The sequence below is a fragment of the Rattus norvegicus genome, chromosome 15, assembly GCF_021556685.1.
Source record: "Rattus norvegicus strain SHRSP/BbbUtx chromosome 15, alternate assembly SHRSP_T2T, whole genome shotgun sequence".
Classification (NCBI taxonomy): domain Eukaryota; kingdom Metazoa; phylum Chordata; class Mammalia; order Rodentia; family Muridae; genus Rattus; species Rattus norvegicus.
In genome coordinates, this window is record NC_141548.1 from 12347959 (window position 1) to 12361516 (window position 13558).

General features: G+C 35.1%; 1 protein-coding gene across 2 annotated transcripts in view; it reads right to left on the reverse strand.

Moving 5' to 3' along the window:
• The window catches only part of Top2b (DNA topoisomerase II beta), a 60571-nt gene that overhangs the window by 4954 nt on the left and 42059 nt on the right, over positions 1–13558 (reverse strand). For both annotated transcript variants that reach the window (NM_001100858.2, XM_087586297.1), the window contains 9 exon segments: positions 300–410; positions 2126–2205; positions 3081–3282; positions 4788–4949; positions 5152–5296; positions 7274–7468; positions 10364–10447; positions 10623–10778; positions 13351–13442. In NM_001100858.2, coding sequence (NP_001094328.2) covers positions 300–410; positions 2126–2205; positions 3081–3282; positions 4788–4949; positions 5152–5296; positions 7274–7468; positions 10364–10447; positions 10623–10778; positions 13351–13442 — 1227 coding nt within the window.

A 13558-nucleotide genomic window follows, 5' to 3' on the forward strand; every position in this document is an offset into this window, starting at 1 on the left:
GAAACCTACTACTAGAGGGAGCACCTTCATAGAACGACAGTCCTCCCTATGGAGTCATCAACCGCCAAGAGCTCTTAGGGTGGGCAACCTTCAAACTCAATTCTTTTTCAGACTTAAAAACAAAAAAGGATGGGGTGGGGGACTTGTATTTTAAAATATGGCCTAATAGATATTATAGCAATTCTTACATTTCATATTGAAGTATTCAGGCAAACAGTTTAAAATTACATTAGATTTCTTTTCACATCAATAATTTCTGTGTAGCTTATGCAATATACAAGCAGGTATAGAGTACGTACCCTTTTTAGCAGCGACTGTTTGACTTGGAACTTTATCTGTTTGCTTCAGACCAAATGATGGTGCAAAAACAGATGTGGTGTCTTCTTCATTACTGTCAAATTTAGCTGAATCTAAAAATTTCAAAGCTTTTTTTTAGTAAAGAGACTCTATAAAGACCTCTTAGTAAACTGATTCTTTGATGACTTCGCTTTAGCTAATAAATTGATCTTGTTTCTATTGACCACATAATCCACAATACACAAACAGCTGAAAATAGAAAATATACCAATGTTATACCTCAAAAATGTTAACTGATGTGAAACAATATAAAATTTAAATGGCAGTGAAAAGTAATAGTATCAAAAGCTACTTATTTAAAAGATAACTGGCACGTTCAGCAGTATAAACTAGTGATTTGTTTTCAAATGAGAAGGCTCTACTATGATAATTTCAGTATTTATACAAACACTATTAGTCAATTCAAGAAAATTAGTACTAATGCCCAAATTTTTAAATCAACAAATCTTGGAAGACTAATTTTAGAGGCAAGCTTACCTTTAATTTACTTTTGGGGGCAGGGGGAAGGGGAAGAGTCTTGCAGTGTAGCCCAGATTGGCTTCAAACTTACAATCCTCCTGCCTCAGTCTCCCAAGTATTAGGATAGGCATGCCCCATGCCCAGCTGTAGCTTATTCTGCCCGCAAATTAGTTTAATTTAACAATCAACTGTTTCCGCACTCAAACCATAGCAAGAAAATTTAAAATGGCCTCTTACACATAATAATTTTACATGACAGCTTTGACAAGTTGTGTCACTAATGAATGTCTATCCAAAGTTATAGAAATGTACCAAGTCTAAGTGTGTTTGTATGTGTATATTTACAAAACTAAAACAAGGCTTTCGGAGTTGGCTCAGCCATTAATGCCTCAGTTTTGCAAGCAAAGCCCACATAAAAGCAAAGGGGCATAGTATCCTGCCTGAGAGTCCAGATCACAGCAGGTAGAGAGAGGAAATTTCTCCTACACCAAAAAAACTGACCACCCATGCTAGCTGAAATGGAAAACTTCAAGCTCAATAAAAGAGCCTAGGTCAATTTATAAAGTGGAGAAGACAGAAGATGACACGTGACACCAAACTTGGGCCTCTACACACACATGTGCACACCCTCACACACACCACACACACAAAATAAAGACAGCAAATCAATTAAGTGACCCTGAAAACTGCACACATACACACACAAATATATGTACTAAAAAGTATACCCTAATTATATTTGCTCTGATAAAATTTTATTTTCTCAGCTATAAGAATTTGGTAAGATGGGGGACTAGAGAGATGGGTCAGCGGTTAAGAGCACTGACTGCTCTTCCAGAGGTTCTGAGTTCAATTCCCAGCAACCACATGGTGGCTCACAACCATCTGTAGTGAGATCTGATGCCCTCTTCTGGTGTGTCTGAAGACAGCTATAGTATGCTCATATACATAAATCTTTTGAAAAAAAAAAGAATTTGGTAAGATGAATCTGCATCTATCTGGTACTTTTATAGCCACAAATAGATTCACATCATCATGAAAATCAAATTTCAATCTTCCAATTATTTTTATATTTTTCCCATTATTAAATTGCATATGAGGACATTACAACTACTGGGCTAGCATGTCTACATGCTCCCATAATACCAATTGTGACCAGTCAATAAGTAAGTTTTATTATACTGGGCAAACGTAAAGTCTTTCACTAATGAAAAACTCTGCAGCTAAGTTCTGGCATAAGATTTTCTCTACATCAAATACAGCTGTTATAACATAATAATTAACTAAGGAAAAGAGTAACAGAACATACCATCTTCTGACTTCTGAGAATATGAAGGAAATGAAAAAAGATTTCCAAAATCCTGACTTTTTTTGTCATGTGAAGATTTTCTATAAGAAAGAAAATATCACAAAGAGGTATAACTAGAATATACTACATATTATACATTGCAGGGTTATAATTATCAAAACTTTAGTTCTTTCTCCTTTGTTTTCTTTATTAAAGATAGGGCAACACCCACACCCTGCCCATTTTCTCACAAACTTATGTAAGCAAACACATGAACACAGATATATGGTTAAAAAATCCTGATTTAATATAAAATGAGAATGGAAACCAGGCAATGGGTTAAATTTATTCAAAGGGACACTAACCCAAACATTATAAGCAAAGCTCCAAAGGGAAAGGGGGCTCCTTAGTGTGGCAGGTGGCCACACCATCACTGGCTACAGACCACAGGTGGGCAGTCAGTTACTTTAGAAGCTAGTCAAGGCTGGTTATGTAGAGTTATAATGTCCTTAAAAATACTTAATTCAAAAATCTCACATTCTCCATGTTAGTGCTGGAATTTATCAAAAGTAATAAAAGTAATCAAGGGCAAATCTACTGGGAAAACAAGTTTCCTAATTCTAGAGATCTAGAAACATTTCCCAAGCCAGGAGCTGTCCAAATGGACTCCATGTGGATGATACTTTTGTAAACATTTTACTGGGACAAATTACGCTCATTTATTTACATGCTGTTTGAGGTTACTTTCTTACTACAAGGGCAGTTATAAAGAGCTGTTACAAAGCCATATGACATAGACATATCAATTAGTTATTCTCAAGCCCTTAATGAAAAAGCTTGCGGGTCTTTCACAGCCTACAGCAACAGCCAGGGAAGAGCTGCAGTACTAACAAACTAATCATTTCCTGAACAAAGCTTTAGCTATCACTCCTTGGTGCTCATGAGCTTACTGGGTAATCACAGCTGCTTTACTTACTCTGGTGTAGCTTTGGATTTGCCTGGAGAAAAGGCATACTCATCTTTATCTATGCCATCTGAAGGAACAAATTCATCCTCCCCATCATTTGTTATGGGAGATGCTTTAACTTTCAATTCTTCTAAATCATTATTGTCGTCATCATCATCAGCATCATCCTCCTCCTCTTCTGAGAAATCAAAAGTGTACTTAGGTCTTTCAGCTAGGAGAAAAACAGAAATGAATGTAACAGGACACAGTGACATGTTGCTACAGTTTCAAATAATTAAGAGACTGAAGGAGAATCATTTGTGCCATTATATTTAAATATGATTCAAGAACACAAAACCATGATTGGTATGACCTGTGCCATTTGTCCTTGTGTAATGTGTGCCCTGTACAAAGAACTATTAATATAAGATCTCCCGTTTCTTTAACTATGAATAAGGAACTCTACATTATTTAAAAATGATAAACTTTCTTTTATCTTGTCTACGTGAGAACATTAATTTCCCTTTAGGGTTAGCTGCACTGTAAAATACCCATGTAAGGGCCAGCTCAGCTGGCAAATGCTGCCTCGTATGCAAAACTCTCTGAATTCAAGTCCCACTGAATCAAGTCATACATTGAGCATACAGGTACATGCCTGTAAGATAGAAAACAACTATAGAAAAGAATTATCTATTCTAGCATAATGCATGTAAGTTTTATTTTAAATTCTAGCATGCATTATAGGGAAGAATTTTTAAACTATTTGGACACTCAATATTTTCATATTTTACTTTTCATGTATAAAAAACCTAAGCATAATTTTTGAAGCATTAACTAGTCCTAACTAATTTTCATGTACATTAATCTAACCATGTAAATTATTCTCCCTTATCATTTATACCTATACCCATTAGGAAAAGAAACACTTGATAAAAGATTCAAACAATTTAAAGCCTGGCATTTAATTAAAAATAAACTTGCTAAAGTTAACAACCATAAAGTTGTAATACTCATTTTAGTGAATTAAAACAAATTAATCAGATTTTATAAGTATCTGAGTATGTGCAATTAATAGATATTCAAGGAAGATCAGATCATATTCTTAATAGCAATACACTAGAAGACACGGTGTTGTAGTCTAGCCATAGCGATATATTTAGAGAACTGAGTACAAAGAATCAAGCAGTTACTGGGAGGACCCCTCTCCTGATGTAAGTGTAGAGTATTTACACGGAGAACTTCCGACAGAGCAGTCACAGCTACCAACACTGTGACAAAACCGTTTTTGTGTTCTTTGGTTTGGGGTTTGTTCATTTTTAACAAATATCCAAAAGCCATGGAGGAAGCACTGTATAAGCTTTGATAATAAAATGAAGTAGAGGACATGATTTGGGCTGGAGAGATTGCTCAATGATTAACAACACTTGTTCTTGAGGAAGACCCAGGCTTGGTTCCTGCACCCACATGGTAGCTCACACCCATCTGTAACTCCTGATCTGGAGAATCTGGCACCTTCTTCTGACCTCAACAGGGACCAGACATACATGCATTGCACAGACATACATGTATGTACAACATTTTTATATGTAAAATAAATCTGTTTTAAAAAACATAATTCACTTTGTGTTTCTCTGGAGTGATGATTTAATACTTTAGTGACACAGATAATGCTACCAAACCAAGCCTACAGGTCAATGGTCATATACAATAAAATGCATATAAAATGTATCACAATACCAGCTGCTCTCCTAAGCAAAGAATCTCTTGGGATAACCACAGGCTCTGCTTCTTCCAAGTCACTCTCTGATTTGGACTCATCATCTGACCAAGGATTCCGCTTCTTCACTTTCTTTGTATTAGGTTTGCCAGTTGATGCAGGTGTTTTTCTAACCCTGGTACCTAAAAGCAGGTCAATGGTACTTGTGAAGCTTTTCTGTGAAAGGTTCATTATAAAATAGAAATGTATATAAAAACGAAAGGTATTACTTGAACTACTAAAAATAAATAAATCAATCAAAATCAGTAGACTCTAGACATACCCTATAGTCTTTTCTTTTCTCCCTTACACACAAACATGCACGAAAACATTCTAATGCCTTACCAGGCTCCTTTTTCTCCCTTTTGGGTTTGGGGCCTTTATTTACAGGAGCAGATGGTGTCAATGTCTCTTCTCCTGTACCTTCTGCTGGTGTTCCACTAAATTCTTCATCAAATTCTACTTTCACAACTGTAGTATCAGGATCACCCTATGTGTTAAAAATCAAACCAAACCCAATTATGAGTAAAAGTAAAAAGTAAATTAACAATGCTTATTTTACAGATACAGTTACACTCAATAGTTTCTTCATACCAGTTAGGTTTTTAATGTATTCTACTTGAGATATATTTTACTTTATTTCATTTTACTGTTTCAAAAAACACTGCTTATAAGCCTAACATTCTGATATATTCACTGAGATGATAACTACTTAGAAAAAAATCTTACAGAAGAAGCCAGGATCTTGGTTAGCAAGGGAACTATGAGACTAAAAGCTACATACTCAAAATAGAAACAAAAACAAAACAAACAAACAAACAAGAAAACCCCAAAACAAAACAAACATACAAAAAGTCCACACTATCAGTGCCTATACCTATTAGGAAAATATTTCCAAATTGCAGAATGAAAATAAGGAACAGATGTATTTTGTGAAATACTGTAAGCCTGAATCTAACCCAAAATTATTAGTAAGGGCAGGAGAACTGGTAGGTAGGTACACTGTCAATATAACACCAGTCAAAACGAGAGCGAATGACAGCAGCAGCTGAAGGAAATGCGAACCATTCTGCTTAAGAAGGACCAGAGAAAACATCACTACCACTTGGTCTTTCCTACCAAGTTCTGAAAGAATCAACTAGGTTTGACAGCTGGGTAGAAAAGTGGTAAAAGAAGCAAGATGAGAAACAAAGCAGGCCCACAATCAGGATAACGGGCCTAGTTTCAGCCATGCTTAGTTCGAGGGGCTTTGAACATTACATTTTAGCTCGAAGACAAACATTTAAAAATTACTGTTATAAGTGGGCAAAGCTCAGGACTGGCAGGGATGAGTTTATTGATTCTACATAAAGTAGGGAAAAAAGAATGAACCTGACACCAAAGGACACTTGCTAAGGCTAAACTGAGTGAGGTGAAGGAGTGCAGCCAGTCATCAGACAAGAAAGAATACTTGCTCTAGTGTCAAAATGCTCCTATGTTTCAAATATTAGCTCTCCACAAAAATAAAAATAAAAAATAAAACTAAAAATATTCTCTGACCTGCAATTCCAACTTAGGCTTATTCACTAATCACAAAGAGCCTATATTCTCAGTTATGTGATATATATATATATATATAGATAGATAGATAGATAGATAGATAGATAGATATAGATATATATACATATATATACATATATATACATATATATACATATATATACATATATATACATATATATACATATATATACATATATATACATATATATACATATATATATATATACACACACACATACACACACACATATACATTCCTTGCACTATAAAACAAACCTCTCTCGACCTTTAGACTCTAAGACCATCATACATCCTGCTTTCTTGGTTCTGAACACTCATTGAAGTCTTTACATCTGGCTAATCCTGGCCCATCCTGTCAAGGGTAAGTTTCACATATTTTTTTTTAAAGTTCCTGATAGTCAGTATCAATGCCAGTAATGCTAGATGTGCTTAATAGTGTTCAACAAAAAACAACCAAGGAGACCGCAGGAAGTGATATTACTTCAAAAGCCAAATACAGTTTGTTTTCTGCTTAACATTCCCTTACTCTGTCATAATAATATAAAATTTAAATTTATAAAGTTAATAATTTATATAGTTTTGGGTTGGTTTTGCTAAGACTTTAATTTAGAAAAATGTTCAGCACAGCGATTGTCATTTTAAGAACAGAATTTAGGTCCCTGGAGTCCCAGTCAGCTAAGGAGGCTGAGGCGAGAAATCAGAGGAGTCCATGAGTCTGAGCTGGAGCAGAGCGGGTGGAGGGTAGCAGCACACTGAGTTACAGAAGTGACTCTAAATACATGTGTGATCCTTGCCTACTGGGTGTCCTTCCTCAGCCTCAGTTCTTCCTACACTTTAAATCATAAAGCATGAGCAAGCACACGCTCAGAGTACACCGATGGGCTGACACGGGGACGAGTGATACCTTCTTCTTCTTCAGCAGTTTTCTGCTGGCGTCTGCCTTCATGGCAGTAATCTCAGGAACGATTCTTCTCCCGTAAGGCGAGGGCATCGTCTCCTCCAGCTGGAGCTTCTTTACTTTAGCTTTGCCGACTTTGCCTTTCACTGCTTTCCCAGACATCCCTGCCAGAATGTCTTCTCGTTCTTGTGCTTCCACTTTCTGAACATGATTAAAAGGGGAGGGATAGACAGACAGCTCTTTGTAAAACACAACCACTACTGCATAAGAGCCTGAAATAAATTATTTACATGTTAAGAAACAAAGGTTTCTTTTCAGCTGATCTAATCTGAGACGGAATAATGGGAAGAGAAGGAAACACTTTTAAGTTAGAACAGCTTAATCTCAATTCATGAATGTCGCTTCCTACTCTTAGTATAATATGGCAATGGTAAGTAGTGACCTTAGTGATCTTTACAATCCTATGAGAGCATGGGACGGGACCATTGCTGACCTGTTGTCATCAGAACCCTGGCAAATCACAAAGACAGTTCTGTTAAAAAGTGTGATGTGGGGCTGGACAGATTGCCCAGCTGTACACAGTACTGTGGCTCTTACAGAGAACATGAGCTCAGGACTCAGCACCCACATGGTGGTTCATCTCCATTTTAACTCCAATTTCAGGCATTCTACCCCCTCTCATGACCTCTTCAGCAATAGTCACACAGGTGGTACACAGACATATATGCAGAAAAACATCTATATGTATAATAAAGTAAAAAGTAAATAAATCTTTAAAAAGTATGAAGTTATTCTTTTCAACTACTTCAATCATAATAATGATTCACAACTTTAAAGTAAGAAAGAAATCCCAAGACATTGAGCTTATGGGGTTTGTTATCAAAATAAACAAATATATATATAACCACAGTTATTGTGACAAATTCTAAATTCTACAAAATTTATATCCATTATAAATTTATTATGCTTTATAATAATTAACAGGTTTGGAAAGATGCAAAGGAAAGTGTCATCTCTTGAAAGACATTTAAATACACTTTGTTTAATAAAATTTTATAAGTATGATATTTGAAATCAAACACATTGATTCCCAGTGTTAATACTAGTTACACGGTCTTAACAAGGAACTGACAGTTGGCAGGGCACCTACCATGGCAGGCTTTCTAAAGTCCTGTGATATCTATTTTAGGGATGAGGATGAAAAAGGCTTTGCAAAGATGAATAATTATTTTTAATCATACCAATAGAACACCTCTCTAAGCAAGTCCCTCCACTTCTCTAGGCTCCAAATCCTTATCTGTTTTATAGAAAGGTTCACTTCTTTCATTTGAGAACTACATGCAACGCAGTATTAGCATATAAGGTATGTTTAATTGGTAGTATCATGACTTTAAAGAATGCAGAGTCATAAAACTTAAGTCTAAATATTCTTAGTTATCAAAAAAAATATTCTATCTTGGGGCTGTAGGGATGGCTCAATGGTTAAGAGCAAGTATTGCTCTTACAGAGAACCTAGGTTCAATTCCTATCAACCATAAGGTAGTTCATAAACATCTGTAACTCCAGTTCCAGGGGATCTGATACTCTCTTTTGAATTCCACGGAAGCAATCATGCCTATATATACACACTCAGCCAAATACTCAAGATTCATAAAACAAATCTACAAAAAATAAAATTCTCTAGAATTTAAAGATTTATTTTATTTTATTTTATTTATGTATATGTGTCTGTGTAAGTGTATACTGCATTGTGTATGGGAGCCTATGGAGACCTAAGGGGTGAGGGGTACATGAGAAGTGTCTAACATAAGTCAAAAGAATGAAATAGAATCCTCTGGAAGAGATCAGCAAGTGCTTTAAATTGCTGAGCCATTTGTCTGAATATTGCTAATTATCAAATAATAAAGTGACAAAGTAAGAGTGTAGCAAACAGCAGCACTTGGGTCCCTGAGATTGCCTCGAATGGTAACATTTCAGCTCTGGACTCTCTCCTAGCAAAGCAAGCACAAAATGACCATGTTTCACGATTCTAGTCAGTGATCCCATTTAAAGCAGTATCAGAACTGCAGTAATAATAATCTGTAATGTATGTTTGGTCATGATGGAAGCCAGGGTCCCATTCATGTTGGGCCAAGTGCTGCACCACTGAGCACACCCACGGCACAAAATCAGTTTTTTAACATATAAGCTAGCAGAAAGAAAATATGCCTCTATTTTTAAAAAATCTAATTAATTAACTAGGTCAATATATACTATGGTACGTAAAAGACCATGAACCTAAAACAACAACACAAAAAAGTTCCAAAAATTCCATCAGACAAGTAATATGAAACACTTGTTCCTACAAATTCTAGCTGTAGCAGAAGCCATGGACAGTAACATTAAACACTGGAACAATAATAATAATAATATAATTAAGAGTCTGAAATAGTGAAGTAACTAAACAATTAGCACCATGCAATAATAGTGCTGATTACTTCTGGTACTCAAAACCAATGTTCACTCTGCTGCCATGAATTTAATTTTAGTTCTTTAAGAGGTTTACATTTCAAATCATTTCTCTACTTTTACTTTTAAAAATAGAACTCCACTAACAGAAAATCACTGAAATTTCTTAAAATCAAAGGAAGTCAAAATATCTATATACTCAACCATGTCCATAGATTGCTTACTCTCTTCAGAAAAAAATGCCAAATTAAATCAATTAGCAGAGTCAGAAGTCAGGTAAGAGCATTAAACCAATAGAAAGCATTAGAATTTCATTATTCTAATGAACTCTGTAGCATTTATATCCATCCACACTAGAAAAAAACTTTTCTTTATAATTCCATAGAGGTAAAGCTTGATCTGAACTTGGATTGTAAATAAATACACTAATACAAAATTAAAGAAAAATTCTGAGATAATTTAAGAAGAATTTTCATTATTATCTCAAAAACATTATTTCTCTAAATATAGTTTATTCATTTTAAAGATTATTTATTCATTTAGCAGGGCTAGGGACTAAACTTAGGCCTTACACATTCTAGGCCATGCACTACCACTAAGCTATATTCCCAGTCTGAAATACATATATTTAATAGAGATTTAACATACATCCAATTCTTCAACAAATGCTGCTAAATCTTCTTTCCAAAGATCTGAGGGAGATTTCCTTTTGAGATCATTAACCTCTCGTCCCTACAATTAAAAAGAGAGAGAGAGAGAGGGAGAGAGAGAGAGTAGTATAGTTTAACATTTAATAGTTTTTAAACGTGTAAAGGATAAATCAAAATACTTAGTTTTGGACAAAGAAAATCAAAGATATGGATAATACTGAAATAGTCCAAATTATTTAACCCACAAACGTTCATACTTTTGTATCTCTCTGTTTAATGAGTTCTTCAACTTTTTCTTTAGTAAGAGACCATAGAGACATATTTAAAATATAATTAAAATCAGGGCCTGAAGGAGTTCCTGAGTCAGAGGAACTGTCATCATGTGGGTTTTGTGCATCTTCCTCTTCCGCAGCCTGTAAAAAATAATAAACCTCATATTAAGGTCCACTATAATACCAAGTCAGCATTTTAATTTCATTAATATTGGTCTTAAATGCTATACTGTTAATGCTGCTCCTTCAGGGTGGTAGGAGTTCTTTAAGAGTACCATCGAGACTGCCTATAAACCCTATTTCTTATGTTTAAATAAAAGCTTAAGATTTTCTTAAGCTATATAGTAAATCTTTAGAAGAAATAGTATACTGTATCCCTATTTACTCAGAAATTTGATGAAATGTTCATTGCTTTCCTAAGTCCCAAACTGAAAAGACACTGTATCTTAAAATTATTAAGTAAAATTTTTATTGTTGCATATTGTCAAACTTTTATACTGGTCAGTTAATGAACATAAAAACATACACAAAAAATTATATATAAAATGTTTTAATAGTTATAGAAATATAGACTACAGTTACTCACTACCGATGTATTTTTAACAAAAATTTCCTATTACTGTGAGTTTTATTCAAATTTGAACTCAGAAAATAAGATGACTGAAAACTAAGTTGGTATTTTAAGGTGGAAAGATTTTTCTGAAATGTTACTCAGAAAAATAACTGCACTTTAAAGAAGCCTCTTATCCTAATACTATGTTTCAAATTACAATGAATTCAATAAAAGTAATTTTAGGTGTCATTGCCTTCAAAGGCTTGAAAACAAAGGCATTAAATTAAATTAGTTGTTTAAGACACTCAGTTAAAAATGAAAGGTACCCTAACAAGCCAAAAGTTTATAAACAAACAGCTTTACAATTAAAACTATTGAAATAAAATAATGTATACCTGCAAAGTTAGGTCTGAGTATATTTTGGAAATAAAATGATAAAAATTAAAAATGTAAACTAAGATGCTTCATGACATAAATAAAACTATACACTCAATTAAGGAGCGGCTGCTAGATGATTAGCAAGTACTAGATAATATTTAATGGACTGTTTAATAGACAGTGAGCTGCCATGGAGCTGTGGAAATCTGGGTCATTAGCCCTCTGTGAGGTATTAGAGCACAGTACAATTCTGCCTAAAACTCAAACTTCAAAGTGCATTCTGCGTAGGTTTTCAATACAGCAGAAGCATTTTAATGAGCACTCTAAGACTATGTGTGTGTTTCACTATTAGCAAGAATATAGCTAAGGGCATTTTAGAAATCAATTAAAAAGTGAACTTTTCCACGTTTAATGATAGAATTTGAAGTATAATAATCTTTAAGTAGATGTTTTCTAACTCTCTCTCCCAACACTATGGGCTCTAGTAAGAACTACTCCTTTGGGTACCTGAACTCCTCACTTCCTTACGTATACAGTTGGCAATAACGCTGCAAATCGTTCATGGTGTTAATGCAACTACTAAAAGCCAGCCAGCTTGTATCCATGAATTTGCTTCCACCAGAAGGGCATCCAATCAGAACACCCTTATATTTTAAAATTGAGTAAGCACTGAATTCATTGGCTTATTAGGCAATTTTTAAAGATCTATAGTGTAAACCAAGAGCAACACAGTTCGAGCAGGACATAAGCGTAGTTTGGAGTTCAGCAGCGCAGTAATCTATAAGATGGAAAGGGCGCCTTCCATCACACTGTCCTGCCCTCCTTTACTAAAGCAGTGAGTGGGCCTGCTAGCCTGCTACTACAGTCTGCTCTGATTTCACCCACTTTAACATGTCATATTGACTTCAAATTTGAGAAGAGCTTAATTTGAACAAGAGCAGTATTTCAATATACTTTGATGAAAGATTCAAAACCGTATGGTTGAAAACTCTAAACTGCAAGGAAATGTAACATATCAGTTCATACATCACACAGCTTGGACTCTCTCAACCAATGCTACCGTTACATCTTATATATAGATACAAATCTATTTCAATATCTAAAAATATTAGTCATTGCTGTTTTATAACTTTTCTACATTTCTGTTCTCAACCATTATGTTGTACAGTCTTTTTAAATTGCATTTTTATCATCACAAATAGTAAGAAATTAACTCTTGAGGGAACTCTTAAGGTTTTAGTATTTCATTCACTGAATTAATACAACTATCATCTAAAATGGACAACTTAGGGTGTTTAAATTTCAGACCAAAAGTCTAAACACAGGCAGAGCACATGCTGGTGTTAGTGACTACAAGGAACATTTGTCTCTCGTCTTCCCAGCCCCAACCACAACTAGACCAAGCAGATGCCACACTGTCATCCAGACTGGACCATGGAATGATTTTGAGGACTACCAGTCTGGCTCTCAAAGAGTGAGCATGTACTTTATAGAAACCACCATGAGAAATTAAACCTCTTAATGGCTGACTCGAGATCAAGGAGACTGAGCCACATTCTCAGCACGGAGCCGTTTGTAAAGGCCCTAGTGGAGATGGTTCTTTGTGGTGGGTGTGCACTGTGAATCCCTAAACTGTGTCTGCTCTTGGGTTAGCAGAAGCCTTCAGTCTCCACACAGCCAGCTTAGCACCTTTCCCAGTTCTAAATTCAGACTTGTGGGGGGGGTGGTTGGTTTGGAGGTTCTTTTCAGAGCTTCTGAGCATCTTTTGCTGCAGGTGATTACCTTTTCTTGTGCTTCTTTCCAGGCTTTCACTGGGTCAGATTCATAACCTCTCTGGACTAACATTTGAATCAAATCTTTCTTTGACCTATTCTCTATGTGAGGGAAAAATAAAATTAGGATCAAGAAAAGAGATCAATTTGTATTTGCTTATATTCTACTGATAACAATGTCTTCTATTAACAAAGACTCTTGTCCATTTTAACTAATG